General features: G+C 39.1%; 1 protein-coding gene across 5 annotated transcripts in view; it reads left to right on the forward strand.

Moving 5' to 3' along the window:
• EMCN (endomucin) overlaps positions 1-18,401 on the forward strand; it is a 113,457-nt gene that overhangs the window by 76,139 nt on the left and 18,917 nt on the right. For 4 of the 5 annotated variants that reach the window (XM_043870942.1, XM_043870943.1, XM_043870940.1 and 1 more), the window contains 3 exons: positions 10,023-10,115; positions 10,540-10,593; positions 16,025-16,120. In XM_043870942.1, coding sequence (XP_043726877.1) covers positions 10,023-10,115; positions 10,540-10,593; positions 16,025-16,120 — 243 coding nt within the window. The remainder of the gene's footprint in view (positions 1-10,022; positions 10,116-10,539; positions 10,594-16,024; positions 16,121-18,401) is intronic. The other variant, XM_043870944.1, reaches the window with a different exon arrangement.

An 18,401-nucleotide genomic window follows, 5' to 3' on the forward strand; every position in this document is an offset into this window, starting at 1 on the left:
TTTTCCAGAGAAGCAGAACAAAGAGAATATGCATATATAAATATGTATTTATATAAACATATGGAAATCTCTAAAGAGATGTATTATAAAGAATTGGCTCACGCATTACAGAGTCTGAGAAGTCATGAGACCTCAGTTGGCAAACTGGAGGCCCAGAAAGCGGGGAGAGTGCATGGTGCAGTTCTAGTCCCAGTCCAAAGTGCTGAGATCAGAAGAGCAGATGGTGTAAGTTCTAGGCTGAAAGCTAGAAAGCTCAAGATCCAAGAAGAGCCAATTGCTCAGTTCAAAGGCATGGAAACACTGATACCCCAGCTCAAGGCATTCAGGCCGAAAGAATTCCTTCTTACTTCAGGGAGCCTTACTGTTTGTGTGTGAGTGCATGTTTAGTCATGTCCATCTCTTTGCGACTCCGTACAGGCCTTCAACTGATTGGATGACAGCCACCCTAATGGAGGTAATATATTTCACTCATCTACTCATTTGAATATTAATCTCATCCAAAAACACATTCACAGGCACACCCAGAATAATGCTTGACCAATACCTGAGAGGCAAGTTCAATACCTGGGTTGGAAAAAATCCCCTGGAGAAGGAAATGACAACCCACTCCAGCACTCTTGCCTGGGAAATTCCATGGACAGAGGAGCCTGTCAGGCTACAGTCCATGGGGTCACAAAGAGTCAGGCACAACTTTGTGACTGAAAAACCATATCAACTATCTGAGAACCCCATGGCCAAGTCAACACAAAAAATTAATCATCACAACATGCTCACTGTGACCAGCACAGCTTGTGAAAACTCTTGTACACATCTTCTTTAGTTTCTCAACTGTGTTTCAGGGCCTCAGTTGTTTTTTAGACATTAATTTTTTTATGGAAAACCAGAAGCTAGTACAGACAACTGCCGTCAAAGCTGACTACTAGCCTTTGGAAAGGAGGATTCTCTGTCCTGGTGCATTCATTGTACATGACATCTTATGCAATGCCTCGAGTTGGTTACTGGCCTCTCGAAATTCATATAATATGAAACACGAACTATTTTATACAGAGGATTACTTACCTGAATATTCTAACTTTGAATGACAGAATCTTGATACTATTGTTCAGTTAGAATGTACTCAAACTAGAAATATAGCCATAGCAAATGATATCCTGAGTTGTTTTAGTAACTTGGAAATTTTATGATGTTTAAAAATTAGTTGAGAATAAAATAACTCAGTTATGGAATGAGAAATAGAAATTAGCCTTGGGCCTGGCATAAGCTTCCACTTGGGAAATTATATGAACCTGTAAATCTAGGTATGGCTAAATGGTTTCTCCTCTGGTTCAGGGATCTGATAAGTCTCTGAGAAGTGCTCAACACTGTTCTTGAGACTCTCTAGTCTATATTGAAAGGTCATAAAAATTCACAATCTTGGACTTCCCTGGTGGCGCAGTGGATAAGAACCCACCTGCCAAAGCAGGGGCACAGGTTTGTCACTTTCCACTGTCTCCCCATCTATTTGCCATGAAGTGATGGAACCGGATGCCATGATCTTAGTTTTCTGAATGTTGAGCTTTAAGCCAACTTTTTCACTCTCCTCTTTCACCTTCATCAAGACGCTCTTTAGTTCTTCTTCACTTTCTGCCATAAGGGTGGTGTCTTATGCATATCTGAGGTTATTGATATTTCTCTCGGCAATCTTAATTCCAGCCTGTGCTTCATCCAGCCTAGCATTTCTCATGATGTACTCTGCATATCAGTTAAATAAGCAGGGTGACAATATACAGCCTTGAAGTACTCCTTTTCCTGTTTGGAACCAGTCTGTTGTTCCATGTCCAGTTCTAACTGTTGCTTCCTGATCTGCATATAGATTTCTCAGGAGGCAGGTCAGGTGGTCTGGTATTCCCATCTCTTTCAGAATTTTCCACAGTTTATTGTGATCCACACAGTCAAAGGCTTTGTTTGGCATAGTCAATAAAGCAGAAGTAGATGTTTTTCTGGAACTCTCTTGCTTTTTCGATGATCCAGCAGATGTTGGCAATTTGATCTCTGGTTCCTTTGCCTTTTCTAGAACCAGTTTGAACATCTGGAATTTCATGGTTCATGTATTGTTGAAGTCTGGCTTGGAGAATTTTGAGCATTACTTTGCTAGCATGTGAGATGAGTGCAATTGTTCAGTAGTTTGAGCACTCTTCGGGATTGCCTTTTGTCGGGATTGGAATGAAAACAGACCTTTTCCAGTCCTGTGGCCACAACTGCATTTTCCAAATTTGCTGACATATTGAATGTAGCACTTTCACAGCATCATCTTTTAGGATTTGAGATAGCTCAATTGGAATTCCATTAAGTCCACTAGCTTTGTTTGTAGTGATGCTTCCTAAGGCCCACTTGACTTTGCATTCCAGGATGTCTGGCTCTGATTTGTCAATAAGGAGTTCATGATCTAAGCCACAGTCAGCTCCCAATCTTGTTTTTGCTACTGTATAGAGTTTCTCCATCTTTGGCTGCAAAAAATGTAATCAGTCTGGTTTTGGTGTCAACCATCTGGTGATGTCCATGTGTAGAGTCTTCTCTTGTGTTGTTGGAAGAGAGTGTTTGCTATGACCAGTGCGTTCTCTTGGCAAAACTCTATTATCCTTTGCCCTGCTTCATTCTGTATTACAAGGCCTAATTTGCCTGTTACTCTAGGTGTTTCTTGACTTTCTAGTTACATATTAAAAAGCTTCTCTATGTTTTCGGGTCATATTATCCACATTGTGAATTTAAGGTAAGATGATGTATGTATTTGGGGAGAGAGATGAGAACATTCTAAAGCTTTCAGAATGCTGCAAAAAAAAATTCATTTGTCTCATTGATAATGATGACATTAGCAAGTAAAACATGAACTCAACTCACTTAAAATCTGTTGGTTGCATGGCTTCATGGAAAGGAAACAGAAATGGTTTTGAGTCACGTTTGCCTTATGTTTTAGCTCTTCCGCTTCTTGTCAGATGTGTTACCTCATCTCTGTAAGCCACAGTACCTCTCATTTTTACACCACAGGATAAAAATGTTTAAGAATAAGGTAAGTTAGCATGTATGGAAGTAATTTGCACAGTGCCCCATTTATTCGTTATATATGGTGTATAATTTTCTGGAATTTAATAACTATATTAAATCACAAAAGAAAAATATGTCCTCCTTCTACATATATTTCTTCAGTTACTTAAAGTAAACAAATCTCTAGTCACGGTTACTACTGGGTTTTAGAAGGTGCTATTACCTCTGCTTAGTTCTGCTGAGGACCCAAAGCAAAGTGAACAAAATTTGAGATAAATTTTTTTTGCATAGCTTGAAGAATACAAGTAGGTCAGAATGTTAAGGTCCGATGATAGCAAAAATTAATTTTTATCATGTGAAGGCAGGAAAGTTTCCTTTAAATATTTTGCCCATTGAGTACATGGGGTGTTCCTTTAAGGGTGAAAATGCAGACTAGCAAGGACAAAATCTGGCTTAAAAGGAACCCTGATAAAAACGACTCTAAAATCTTAAAGCTAAAAGTCACCTCAGTGGGAGGAAAGAAAAAGAGCTACTTCTGAAAATCACATACAGGCTATGCAGGTGAAGGAACAGCGGACTACAAAAGTAACATAATTTCAGGGAATCAAGAAAAGATTAAAGGAAATCTGTATTTTGTGAAGACAGTCTAACTCTGCTATCAGAACTTGAGATAAGTGACATAAAACAAAACCACACACCAATTTTACCTGCTACTCTTGGCATCAAAATCCTAACTTATTAAAATGCTAATTAATGATATATGAATAGTTGCAGAGACATTTCCCATCTCTAAAAAAGCTTAGGCTTGCTCACATTTTTGTTCTTTTAAAATAAGTGAAGTTCTTCAGTATAAGAAGTGCTTGCTCCAGAAGATGTGCTGTATATACACTGGAATACTACTTAACCATAAAAACAAATGAAATAATGTCATTTGCCGTAACATGGATGGACCTAGGGATTATCATATTATGTGAAGTAAGTCAGATAGAAAGAGACAAATATCATATGGTATGATGTATATGTAGAATCTAAAAAAAAAAAATGATACAAATGAACTTATCTACAGAAGAGAAGTAGAGTCACAGATATAGGAAACAATCTTATGGTTACCAAAGGGACTAATGAAGGGTGTGGGGAGAGGTAAATTAGACATTTGGGATTAACATGTTCACACTACTATATATAAAATAGGTAAACAACAAGGACCTACTGTGTAGCACAGGGAATTATACACAATATCTTGTAATGACCTGTAATAGAAAAGAATCTGAAAAAGAATATATATTTGTATCTGTGCATGTGTATAACTGAATCACTGTGCTGTGTACTTGAGACTAACCCAACATTGTAAATTAAACACATGTCAACATAAATAAATAAATGAAGTTAGAGGAAAAGCATTAAAAAAGTAAAAGTGACCTCAGGGATATATCAGCATATTGCCTCTCAAAACACAGGGTGGGACCAACTATACTTATAGCATTTATTGACTGACTGAACTGCTGATGTGCCGCTTACTTATATAATAGATCATATTCCATTCTGATAACAAAAGCCTCGAGTAAACCACGCTCTCCTTCCGTGAATGTCAGGAGGCTCAGAATCAATTCTTACGGCCAACATCAGCAACCGTATTGATGCTTGGTATTAACTCTTAGAAGGAGCTTTTTTGTTTCTTCCATTTGTCATTGCTTTGATTTCTTATTTCTATTTTATTCATCTTATGCTATGTATCATTACTTAACTAAAGTTAAAAGTTCGAGAAAACTATAAGGGACTCCTCCAGCTCATGTCCCTCCTCAGAGAAGTCCACAGTTCCCAGGGGGAGGACTGCTTTCGTAACCTTGCCAGGCTCAGTCATTGGCTGGGAGCTGCCTGCAGGAAGTATGAAACCAGTAAAAACACAAGATGGAATTCAGAGAGCAAGTGGAGAACCTCAGTCAAAATTTACACTATCAGTACTTTGCCTTTCATGACGCGCATTCTCATAGTCACCAGGGTGCCCTGGGGCAGCAATAAGGTCTTCTGTCTTAAAAACTTTCCATGATTTATCTAATAAGTCGCTTCAGTCATGTCCAACTCTTTGCAACCATATGGACTGTAGCGGGCCAGGCTCCTCTGGCCATGGGATTCTCCAGACAAGAAGACTGGAGTGAATTGCCATGCTCTCCTCCAGAGGATCTTCCCAACCTGCATCTCTTTTGTCTCCTGCGTTGTCAGACGGGTTCTTTGCCACTAGTGCGACCTGGCAAGAGCCAAATGTGTACCACTCTCAGATGCCAGTCGGGTAAATTTGGATATGAATTATTACAATAGACTTGACTTTGCAGGTCTCTTTATTACAACAGAGTTTGTTCCAAGGGTCTCTGCCTCAAACAGCCTGCTCCAAGTTCTAGCTTGAAGTTTGCAAACTAAATTTAAGTCATAACTTATCGATAATTTGATACTGAATACAGTCAACAAAAGTAAAAGTCTAAGAGAAAATTTATATCATCTAAGAGCACCATACACTCAGGTTTCTCCAGTTTCTGACCAGAGCAAAGAAGCTTCTGGAAACTTTTAAGTGTCTGCAGGGTCAAATACCTTTATACTTAGAAAGTCTGAGAAAATTAGATAAATTGACTTTGGTTGAAAGACTAGGTGCCTAATCACAATATAACAATTGTACTTATACTATAAATATTATGTTATTATACTATTATAAAATAATATGGGCTTCGCTGATAGCTCAGATGGTAAAGAATCTGCCTGCCAATGGAGAACCCTGTGTTTGATTCCTGGGTCGGGAAGCTACCCTGGAGAAGAGAATGGTAACCCACTCCAGGGTTCTTGCCTAGAGAATTCCATGGACAGAGGAGACTGATTGGCTATAATCTATGGGGTTGCAAAGAGTCGGATACCACTGAGCGACTAACACTTTCACTTTCATAAAGTAGTATATTAATATAATATAAATTAACATGTATGCTACACTTTTATATTAATTATATATATAATAAATATTAGTATCAACACTTCTAAAGAATTTTAATTTATTTTTACTAATTTAATTTTCACAACACTATGATGAAGTAAAATTATAATCACCATGTTTTTATTTTGAAATCCAGTTTTATTATTAATTTTTCTGATCACAGAAATAGCACATGCTCATAGTAAATTTTTTTTTCATTTATGTTTATTAGTTGGAGGCTAATTACTTCACAACATTTCAGTGGGTTTTGTCATACACTGACATGAATCAGTCATGGATTTACATGTATTCCCCATCCCGATCCCCCCTCCCACCTCCCTCTCCACCCGATTCCTCTGGGTCTTCCCAGTGTACCAGGCCCGAGCACTTGTCTCATGCATCCAACCTGGGCTGGTGATCTGTTTCCCTATAGATAATATACATGCTGTTCTTTTGAAACATCCCACCCTTGCCTTCTCCCACAGAGTCTAAAAGTCTGTTCTGTACATCTGTGTCTCTTTTTCTGTTTTGCATATAGGGTTATCATTACCATCTTTCTAAATTCCATATATATGTGTTAGTATGCTATAATGTTCTTTATCTTTCTTGCTTACTTCACTCTGTATAATGGGCTCCAGTTTCATCCATCTCATTAGAACTGATTCAAATGAATTCTTTTTAATGGCTGAGTAATATTCCATGGTGTATATGTACCACAGCTTCCTTATCCATTCGTCTGCTGATGGGCATCTAGGTTGCTTCCATATCCTGGCTATTATAAACAGTGCTGCAATGAACATTGGGGTGCACGTGTCTCTTTCAGATCTGGTTTCCTCAGTGTGTATGCCCAGAAGTGGGATTGCTGGGTCATATGGCAGTTCTATTTCATAGTAAATATTTTTAAAGTGATCTAGGTTTAGAGAAGTATATAATATTGTAGACAGTTAAAATCCTCCATAAATGTTATCACTTATTCTCAGAATACTTTAACAATTTGATATATCTTCTTGCATATTTTTTGGAGAAGGCAATGGCACCCCACTCCAGTACTTTTGCCTGGAAAATCCCATGGACCGAGGAGCCTGGTAGGCTGCAGTCCATGGGGTCACTAAGAGTCGGACACAACTGAAGCGACTTGGCAGCAGTAGCAGCAGCTTGCATATTTCTATATTCTTTGGTAACATTTATTACTAATATTGATATTTTATCAAATGCAAGATTAGAGTACACGTATTTTTAAACATATTTTTTCACTTACTACTGCCGTAAGTGAAACCGTAGATGTGGAAACTCAGACACAGAGTTGAAGTGCCTTGCCTAAGATTCCACAGCAAGGAAGTGCTCAAGTCACATTTGAGCCCAGGGGCTCAGTCTTCAGAATCGTGCTCTCAGCCATCCACTGCACCTCTCTTGTACCTCCTCTGCTGATAATGCTTTAGGAGTAATGTGGGATAATAAGAGTCTCAGTGAGATCCACAGAAGTCATCAACTCTGCACATATCATGGCTCCCTCTATCTTAATTGCAGAAAGAATCACATTAAACTGACAATTGATGAATTTAGCCAAGACCTGTCATTTTATCAGTGTGGTCATGCTAATGTGTGGGTTTCTCAAGCTATAAGTTAATTCCCTTTAGTGGGTCATGACTAGTATTTTTAAAAATGAAGTAAAAGAGACTAGAAAACATAAGAAGGCATTCAATGTAATAGAGGTGAAGTGTGTGTGTGTGTGTGCTGGATTCAGAAATTATTTTTTAACTAAAGGTTGTGGTTATAAGAAAAAAAATAACTATTTATTCAAGGAGCCACCATATCCTCTTTTAAAAATAATTAATTCTAGGGACTTCTGTGATGGTCTAGTGGTTAAGAATCCGCCTTCCAATGCAGGGCATTCGGGTTTAATCCCCGGTTTACCAACTAAAATCCCGCATGCCACAGAGTGGGGCAACTACTGGGCCCCTGTGCTATGTGCCAAATAAATAAATATTTTTTAAAAAGGGTTAATCCTATTGCCCACCCGTGGATCTTTAGCAATAACAGCACTGGATAGTCAACACATTTTAAGTAGAAAAGCTTGGAGTTTCATCTGATCCAGATAGATTATACTCAGAACTGTAGCCACCACTTAGCCTGCCTGTGAGAAGGTACTAAGGTAGAATGTAGAGTGTTAAAAATTACTGCTACTGCTACTGCTAAGGCACTTCAGTCGTGTCCGACTCTGTGCAACCCCATCCCTGGGATTCTCCAGGCAAGAACACTGGAGTGGGTTGCCACTTCCTTCTCCAATGCATAAAAGTGAAAAGTGAAAGTGAAGTCGCTCAGTCATGTCCGACTCTTCGCGACCCCATGGACTGCAGTCTACCAGGCTCCTCCATCCATGGGATTTTCCAGGCAAGAGTACTGGAGTGGGGTGCCATTGCCTTCTCCGTTGGAAAATCCCAGGAGGATTAATGCCTTTGGTTACTTAATCAGGCATCTCATTCTCTACCAACACAACCAAAAGAGCATTCATCTTTACTAGAACACTTGACACTGGTAAAAGCAGCTAAGTACCAAGCTTTCAGCTAGTTCCTACTCTTATCTTTAAAATTCCTTTTTCTGCCTGCTTAGTGCACTAGCCTGACATTTTTCTTTGTTCTTATGGGCATATATCTAGCTTCCTCCCACAGATCTCTTGCATAGAAAGAACTGTACAGACTCTTAACATTTTTCTTCCTCCACGGATGTCAGAAATGCATAAGCATGCAGTGCGTGCTGGGCTGTGGGTGGCAAAGAGAGAAAGATCCCAGGCAGTCACAGGCAACATCTATTTCTTTTATGTGCTTATCCATGACCTTCCTCTTACATCATCTAAGCAGTCACTTATACTTTATAGCACACCCACTGTAGTCAGAGCTTCATGTGAATGGTGGGAAAGATGGCCCTCACACTCCAGGAACTTGCAATGCATTGTAGAGACAAGGCAAGCAGGTGTGATTAAAAGATACTACTTCATGCTTCAAGAAAAATAGAATGATTTTTCAAAATCCTTTCCAGATGCAAATTACATTTTATTACAGATTCACGAGAATAAATGCTGTACACTTAGAAAACATTTAATTATCTATATTTCCTTGAAATTTATTAAGATTTATGAATTTTGAATAATACATTTTTATTTATTATTTTTTTGTTTGAGTCCTTCTGATGAAAGATGGCAGATATTGACCTAAGTCAACAAATAATAACAGTCAATTTAAAAATAACATTTTCCATGGAAAAAAAGAGCAGTGGACATGCATCCAAGAAGCAGTTGCTCTGGAGAAACCAAACAAGTATAAATCACTGCTGAGCTTTCAAGATAAAAATGAAGGGATCTTCCATCATTTTTTTCCCCAGTTCTTCCAGTCAAAGCCTCCATTGCAGTCTTTCTCTCTGACCACTAAAGAACAATATAAACTGCATTTCTGTCCAGTTTAAGTATTTATAATAATAAAAAAAATCAGTATCACTCAAGATTGTAATATCTAAAATGTGATGAGTGCTTTTGCATTGATTTGCATCCCATTCCTTGGTGGCTCAGACAGTAAACAGTCTGCCTGCAATGCAGGAGACTGGGATTTGATTCCCTGGTCAGGAAGAAGCCCTGGAGGAGGAAATGGGCAACCCACTCCAGTATCTTCTATCTTGCCTAGAGAATTCCTTGGACAAGGGAACCTGGTGGGCTATAGTCTGTAGGGTCATAAAGAACTGGACACGACTAAGAGACTTATACCTCTTACAGTAGGTATACGGGCTATAGCCTAAAATGAAAAAACTTGCTCAAGTTTTATTTTTGACCAGTTCTTGAAGATATAATACTAACACCCAGGCTTTGTCATTCCAAATTTAATCGTCTATACAGGAGGAACACATGATTTAATGTGCAGTTGTATGTATCCCATATTCAGTGATAAACAGTTTTTACAGATCATCTGAAATGCAAATGTTTTGAATCTGCAAAGAAATCCAGAAAGAAAAGTAAATACTATAATCTGACTCTCACTCTAGATTTATTGTTTTCCTACAGTTAACACTTCACCACCAGAAGACTCATCTTTCAGAACCACTACATTATCCTCAATATCAGTTACAAGTCCAGAAAACATCTCCCTGTCTCAAGGTATGAATTCTGTGTGCATGAGTGGAAGCTTGCTTTGCTTAACTACTCCTCACCTAGAAAACATCACCAATTAAAATAAACAGATTACTGAGATATAACTGATATAGAAAAACAGACTGCACATTCTCAGAAAGGGAGGGGACATGAGGAGACTTTTGAAGGTGATGGCTATGTCTGTTACCTTGATTATGGGGATGGTTTCACGGGTATGTGCTTGTGTCCAAACTCTGCAGACTGTATACATTAACTCTCAACCAATCTCGAGTCATAAACAGAACTCTTTCAGGATGAGATAAAATGTTTTCACTTGAAGCTTCATCCATCACAGAGGCTATCTAAATAGAGAATGGGGAGGTGAAGGAAGCCTTATGAGGGCTGGTACACATTAACCTAAGGTGACTTTTTTTTTTTCTTAAAATAATAGGCCTTGAGAATGCAAAAAATGCAAGCGCTTCTACAACCAGCCCCTCTTATTCCAGTGAGTAACACATATATCTTCTTTCAATGCAGTAAATAGATGTGCAGAATGTGTGAATGTCACCAGTAAGGGAAGGGATTCAACTATAAACAGCCTTTTCGAAAATTTACTTAACCTGCAATCCCATTATAATCCCATATAACTGCTTTGAAAGTTTTCTTCTATTGAATCTTGCTTTAATAAATACACTATGAGCATTTTTTTCCTTACCTTCAGTTCAGTTCAGTCTCTCAGTCGTGTCTGGCTCTTTGCAACCCCATGAATCGCAGCACTCCAGGCCTCCATGTCCATCACCAACGCCCGGAGTTTACTCAAACTCATGCCCATCAAGTTGGTGATGCCATGCAGCCATCTCATCTGCTGTCATCCCCTTCTCCTCCTGCCCCCAGCCCCTCTCAACATCAGGGTCTTTTCCAATGAGTCAACACTTCACATGAGGTGGCCAAAGTACTGGAGTTTCAGCTTCAGCATCAATCCTTCCAATGAACACCCAGAACTGGTCTCATTTAGGGTGGACTGGTTGGATCTCCTTGCAGTCCAAGGGACTTTCAAGAGTCTTCTCCAACACCGCAGTTCAAAACCATCAATTTTTAGGCACTCAGCCTTCTTCACAGTCCGACTCTCACATCCATACGTGACCAGTGGAAAAACCATAGCCTTGACCAGACAGACCTTTGTTAGCAAAGTAATGTCTCTGCTTTTTAATATGCTATCTAGGTTGGTCATAACTTTCCTTCCAAGGAGTAAGCGTCTTTTAATTTCATGGCTGCAGTCACCATCTGCAGTGATTTTGAACCCCCCCAAAATAAAGTCTGACACTGTTTCCACTGTCTCCCCATCTATTTCCCATGAGGTGATGGGACCAGATGCCATGATCTTAGTTTTCTGAACGTTGAGCTTTAAGCCAACTTTTTCACTCTCCTCTTTCACCTTCAAGAGACTTTTTAGTTCTTCTTCACTTTCTGCCATAAGGGTGGTGTCATCTGCATATCTAAGGTTATTGATATTTCTCCCAGCAATCTTGATTCCAGCCTGTGCTTCTTCCAGCCCAGCATTTCTCATGATGTACTCTGCATATAAGTTAAACAAGCAGGGTGACAATATACAGCCTTGACTTTCTCCTTTTCCTGTTTGGAACCAGTCTGTTGTTCCATGTCCAGTTCTAACTGTTGCTTCCTGACCTGCATACAGATTTCTCAAGAAGCAGGTCAAGTGGTCTGGTATTCCCTTCTCTTTCAGAATTTTCCACAGTTTATTGTGATCCATACAGTCAAAGGCTTTGGCATAGTCAACAAAGCAGAAATAGATGTTTTTCTGGAACTCTGTTGTGTTTTCAATGATCCAGCGGATGTTGGCAATTTGATCTCTGGTTCCTCTGCCTTTTCTAAAACCAGCTTGAACATCTGGAATGTCACGGTTCATGTATTGCTGAAGCCTGGCTTGGAGAATTTTAAGCATTACTTTACTAGCATGTGAGATGAGTTCAGTTGTGTGGTAGTTTGAGCATTCTTTGGGATTGCCTTTCTTTGGGATTGGAATGAGAACTGACCTTTTCCAGGCCTGTGGCCACTGTTGAGTTTTCCAAATTTGCTGGCATATTGAGTGCAGCACTTTCACAGCATTATCTTTCAGGATTTGAAATAGCTCCATCACCTCCACTAGCTTTGTTCATAGTGATGCTTCCTAAGGCCCACTTGACTTCACATTCCAGGATGTCTGGCTCTAGGTGAGTGATTACACCATTGTGATTATCTGGGTCATGAAGATCTTTTTTGTACAGTTCCTCTGTGTATTCTTGCCACCTCTTCTTAATATCTTCTGCTTCTGCTAGGTCCATACCTTTCCTGTCCTGTATCGAACCCATTTTTGCATGAAATGTTCCCTTGGTGTCTCTAATTTTCTTGAAGAAATCTCTAGTCTTTCCCATTCTGTGTTTTCCTCTATTTCTTTGCATTGATCACTGAGCAAGGCTTTCCTATCTCTCCTGGCTGTTCTTTGGAACTCTGCATTCAAATGGGAATATCTTTCCTTTTCTCCTTTGCTTTTCACTTCCCTTCTTTTCACAGCTATTTGTAAGGCCTCCTCAGACAACCATTTTGCCTTTTTGCATTTCTTTTCCATGGGGATGGTCTTGATCCTTGTCTCCTGTACAATGTCACGAACCTCCGTCCATAATTCATCAGGCACTCTGCCTATCAGAATTAGTCCCTTAAATCTATTGCTTACTTCCACTGTATAGTCATAAGGGATTTGATTTAGGTCATATCTGAATGGTCTAGTGGTCTTCCCTACTTTCTTCAGTTTAGGTCTGAATTTGGCAATAAGGAGTTCATGATCTGAGCCACAGTCAGCTCCTGGTCTGGTTTTTGCTGAATGTATAGAGCTTCTCATCTTTGACTGTAAAGAATATAATCAGTGTGATTTCGGTGTTGACCATCTGGTGATGTCCATGTGAAAGTCTTCTCTTGTTTTGTTGGATGAGGGTGTTTGCTATGACCAGTGTGTTCTCTTAGCAAAACTCTATTATCCTTTGCCCTGCTTCATTCCGTACTCCAAGGCCAAATTTGCCTGTTACTCCAGGTGTTTCTTGACTTCCTACTTTTGCATTCCAATCCCCTATAATGAAAAGGACATCTTTTTTGGGTGTTAGTTCTGAAAGGTCTTGTAGGACTTCATAGAACTGTTCAAACTTCAGCTTCTTCAGGGTTACTGGTTGGGGCATAGGCTTGGATTACTGTGATATTGAATGGTTTGCCTTGGAAACGAACAGAGATCATTCTGTCATTTTTGAGACTGCATCCAAGTACTGCATTTCGGACTCTTTTGTTGACCATGATGGCTACTCCATTTCTTCTAAGGGATTCTTGCCCACAGTAGTAGATAGAATGGTCATCTGAGTTAAATTCACCCATTCCAGTCCATTTTAGTTTGCTGATTCCTAGAATGTCGACATTCACTCTTGCCATCTCCTGTTTGACCACTTCCAATTTGCCTTGATTCAAGGACCTAACATTCCAGGTTCCTATGCAATATTGCTCTTTACAGCATCGGACCTTGCTTCTATCACCAGTCCCATCCACAACTGGGTATTGTTTTTGCTTTGGCTCCATCCCTTTGTTCTTTCTGGAGTAATTTCTCCACTTATCTCCAGTAGCATATTGGGCACCTACCCACCTGGGGCTTTCCTCTTTCAGTATCCTGTCAATTTGCCTTTTCATACTGTTCATGGGGTTCTCAAGGCAAGAATACTGAAGTGGTTTGCCATTCCCTTCTCCAGTGGACCACATTCTGTCAGACCTCTCCACCATGACCCGACCATCTTGGGTGGCCCCACACGGCATGGCTTAGTTTCATTGAGTTAGACAAGACTGTGGTCCTGTGATCAGATTGGCTAGTTTTCTGTGATGATGGTTTCAGTGTGTCTGCCCTCTGATGCCCTCTCATAACACCTACCGTCTTACTTGGGTTTCTCTTACCTTGGATGTGGGGTATCTCTTTACAGCTGCTCCAGCAAAGTGCAGCTGCGGCTCCTTACCTTGACCTTAGTACCAAGCAATTACCACCAGAGGTCAAGGTGAATTGATGGGGCTAGCCTCAAATAAGCCAAAGTGCACAGGCAGAGATCTCCATAAAAATGAAAATTCACTTTTACAGAACTTTATCTTAATGTTAAAAACAGCCTTTTAAGAAATGTTCCATTTTAGCAAAAACATGTATATGTCATATAACATACTGTATATACTAACACTGAATAGACAGGATATTCATGAATTTCCCTGGAAATTAAGAATAAGATGAATATATATATATGCAGCTGTGATGATAAAAGATTATCTTAGGTTTAGGTAAAGTCATCCCATTCAAGAAGTCAGCACTGCATTTATGGAGCTGCTGTGTCGTGGCGCCTTCATTTCAGCAGGCACTACTGATCTCATGGAAGATCTAATATGAACCCAGAAAGACCTACTTAAAACAATTATTTAACTGTAAGAGTGAAGTGTAACCCACCCTACAAATGAATTGGAGAGCTAATCTCAACCCCTGATAAATATAAGTATTATGTACACAAGTAGATGAGAACACCTAACTGATTAGTAACTGTAACTTCTGTATCTCTACTTAAATTCCTATGACAGCTTTTTCCTTTCATCACTCTTGTTTTAACCTGGGAAATCACTGCCAGAAAAGAAGGCAAATTCTAAAACACACAGCAAGACCCCTCTGTTAATAAGAACAGGAAAAACTCACCCTACTTACTACTGCAGCAGCACCATACCCACAAGTAGACATTCATAAATACACACATATTTCTTAGACTCTTGTTGCACTGTAATATCCATTTATATTCAGTTATGTTCTAATTTAACGATATTATTACAGAAAGGTATTTGTGGTTTTCTTAGGAAGTCAGCTTTATGACCAGAATATTTTCACTAGAACCAGTAAGAGATATATCTTTTTTCCTTTCAGCTTTATTGAGATACAATTGACATACAACACTGTATAAGCTTAAACTGTACTTACATCATAAAACTTATCACAATAGTGAATATCTATCATCTCATATAGATATAAAATTAAAGAAATATTAAAAAATTGTGATGAGAACTCAAGATTTTGTTGCTCTCTTAACTTTCGTATATAACATTTGTTGTTGTTGTTCAGTCGCTCACTCATGTCTGACTCTTTGTTATCCCATGGACTGCAGCACGCCGGGCTTCCCTGTCCTTCACCATCTCCCAGAGCTTGCTCAAACTGATGTTCCTTGAGTCAGTGATGCCATTCAACCATCTTGTCCTCTGTCATCCCTTCTCCTCCTGCCTTCAGTCTTTCCCAGCATCAGGGTCTTTTCTAATACGTCAGTTCTTCGCATCAGATGGCCAAAATATTGGAGCTTCAGTTCCAGCATCAGTCCTTCTAATGAATATTCATACATACAACAGTGAATATATAACATACAACAGTGTTAATTATTAATATGTTTAGCAAGTTGTACATTATATCCCTAATACTTTTTATCTTCTAATTAGAAGTTTGTGCTTTTGACTCCCTTCATCCAAGCTATACATTAGTAGCTTCATTATAAAGTAGTGAAGAATATAAACCATGTATATGGATCTGGCTCTACGGGACATCGTCTGTGTGGTCAGTCTCCCACTTCCTCATTCCTTTAGTCACCAGGAGAGTCTTCCTTAGATTTGGAGTTTTATTTCAGAAAGGCTACAAGACTGACATCAAGTGGGTACATCAGAAATAACAACTAAAGCATAACCCATGAATCAGATATATCTTCTTTGCTTAAAATGTAATGTTTCTAACAGAATGGTGTTTAAAGAAGAAAGGAAGCATGCATGCTTTTTCTCAGTTCATAAACTATGTGTTGTGAGATTCAATACCCACTCTAACTGACACTGTCTCCAATACTTTTTAGGTATTATTTTGCCTGTGGTTATTGCTTTGATTGTAATAACACTTTCAGTCTTTGCTCTGGTGGGATTGTATCGAATGTGCTGGAAGACAGACCCAGGTAGGTAACCATGTTTTGTTTCATTTTGTTTTCCTAAAAGGAGAATATGCTTGCTCACCCTAAACTTGAATTTAAACTCTTAGTGAGAGAGAGGAAATTTACTCAGGAACAAAATGCTATATTGGTTGATCACAGATATAGAGGGAAAGGGCAAGAATCAATTGAGTGCTGGTGAATGTAAGAAATTAACTACTAATGGCAGGTGGGGGGTTTCCTGGTGGCTCAGATGGTAAAAATTCTGCCTGCAATGCCGGAGACCTGGGTTCTATCCCTGGGTCGGGAAGATCCACTGGAGCAGGGAATGGCTACCCACTCCATTATTCTTGCCTGGAGAATTACACGGACAGAAGAGTCTGGCAGCCTACAGTCCATGGGGTCGCAAAGAGTTGGACACGACTGAGTGACTAACACTTCCACTAATGGCAGATATTATCAAATATGGGCACAGTCTTTTTAATGCAAAAGCCCTAGTTTTGTGAATGGTTGGGGAGTATGGTACTAAAGATGGCATAAAATGACATGCCTTAGCTATAGTGAAGACTTGTTCCATTACCATGTAACAGAATAAAGAGAAATACTGGGACCCACAATTTCCCTTTGGGGCCCATAATTTCAAGAAGAGTGCTTTGTGTCTTACTTCCCTCTTGGGAGGCACAGCTTCCTTCCTATGAAGGTGTTTTCCAGGACTGTTGTGTTCTGTTAATTTAATCACTTCTTCCAGATTGAACACTATTGCCATTTTTAGAGGGATTCTAGTTCCACAATTCTTTGTGATCCTCCTTAATGAAAGTCTTAATGAAAAGTCTTGCTTCTTCCGTTTGAAATGACACTGCCTTCTTTTATATCCTCACTGTTTGTTTTCTTCTTTTTGTTGTTTCATCTTCTCCTCCCTGCCTCTTGAATATTTATGGTTCCCCTAATTGCATTTTACTTTAAAGTGTTTTTTAAAATACACTTTTAAACTTACGGATAGATTTAGGTTTACAGAAAAGTTGTGAAGATAGTTACAGAGAGTTCCCATATACGCTTTATGATTAATATCTTAGTATGATATAATTGCCACATTTAACCAAAATTGATATATTATTAACTAAAGTCCTCATTTTATTCAAATTACTTTCAATCTTTATTCAGTCTTTTTTTCTGTTCTAGGAACTTGAGCACTCTTTTCATTTGATGCTTGTCTAAATCCCCTTTCAGTTCCCAGGAACTTGCCTATGTTTCCTTAAACTTTAATCTGTCTTTTCATTTCAGAAAAGACACTAGTTTTTTAATTAATACAACACTTTCCTGGATGTATTAATATAATGGAGCACCATGTATTCTGCTTCATCCATGTTATTCCTTCTCCTAGAATGTCCAGCCCTCTTCTTAACTTTTATAATACACCTAATCTCCGTCTTATTCACTAGGATTTACCTTAAAAGCAGATTTAATCTATACTTTTTTTTAACAGCACATCTCTTTAAGCAGAGTGGAGTGTTTTGACACTATAGAATTTAATGATATTATTTATCACACTATAGTGTAGTTACTTCTGTATAGGCCTACTTCCTCTGCAAGTCAAACACCTTATTCTATTTAGGCTGTTGTAACAAAAATACTGTCGACTAGATGATTTAAAGAACAAAAATTTATTTCTCACAGTCTGGATGCTAAGTTCAATCAAGGCACCATCAGATTTGACGTCTGATGAACACACTCTTCCTGGGTTTATACCTGCCTGTGTCTTCACATGGAAGAAGGGACAAGAGAACTCTCTGGGTCTTTTTGACAAGGGCACTAAGCCTTTCCTGAGGACCCTTCCCTCATGACCTAGTCGCTTTCCAAAAGCCCAGCATCCTAATACCATCACATTGAGCATGAAGATTTAACATATGAATGTTACGGGGACACAAACTTTCAGTCCGTAGCATCAGGCAACCCCTCCAAGTCACAAACTACATATGACTCAAGTTGTATTGTGGGTAACATAGAGCAGAGAGAGCCTTATTGAATCTTGTAATTTTTAGTGAAATAAAACCTTTCCTTTCCTCACTTTAATTCTAAATAGTTCACTAATAGAACTCCCCCTAAGACTCATATACTGTTAAAAAAGTAAAAATCAATCATTTTTATAACACAGATGAGCCATGCTCTCTTTTTTTACCCTGTGGACCATGTGCCCCAGGACACTGATGAATGCTGTTCCTGAGGCCGATCCCTGACCCTGCAGGGCGTGGGCAGTTTGGCGCCTGTGCATGACAGTGCGAAGGGAAGTAATGAGATGAAAACAGCAGTG

The sequence above is a fragment of the Cervus elaphus genome, chromosome 17 (assembly GCF_910594005.1).
Source record: "Cervus elaphus chromosome 17, mCerEla1.1, whole genome shotgun sequence".
In the NCBI taxonomy this organism is placed as follows: Eukaryota; Metazoa; Chordata; class Mammalia; order Artiodactyla; family Cervidae; genus Cervus; species Cervus elaphus.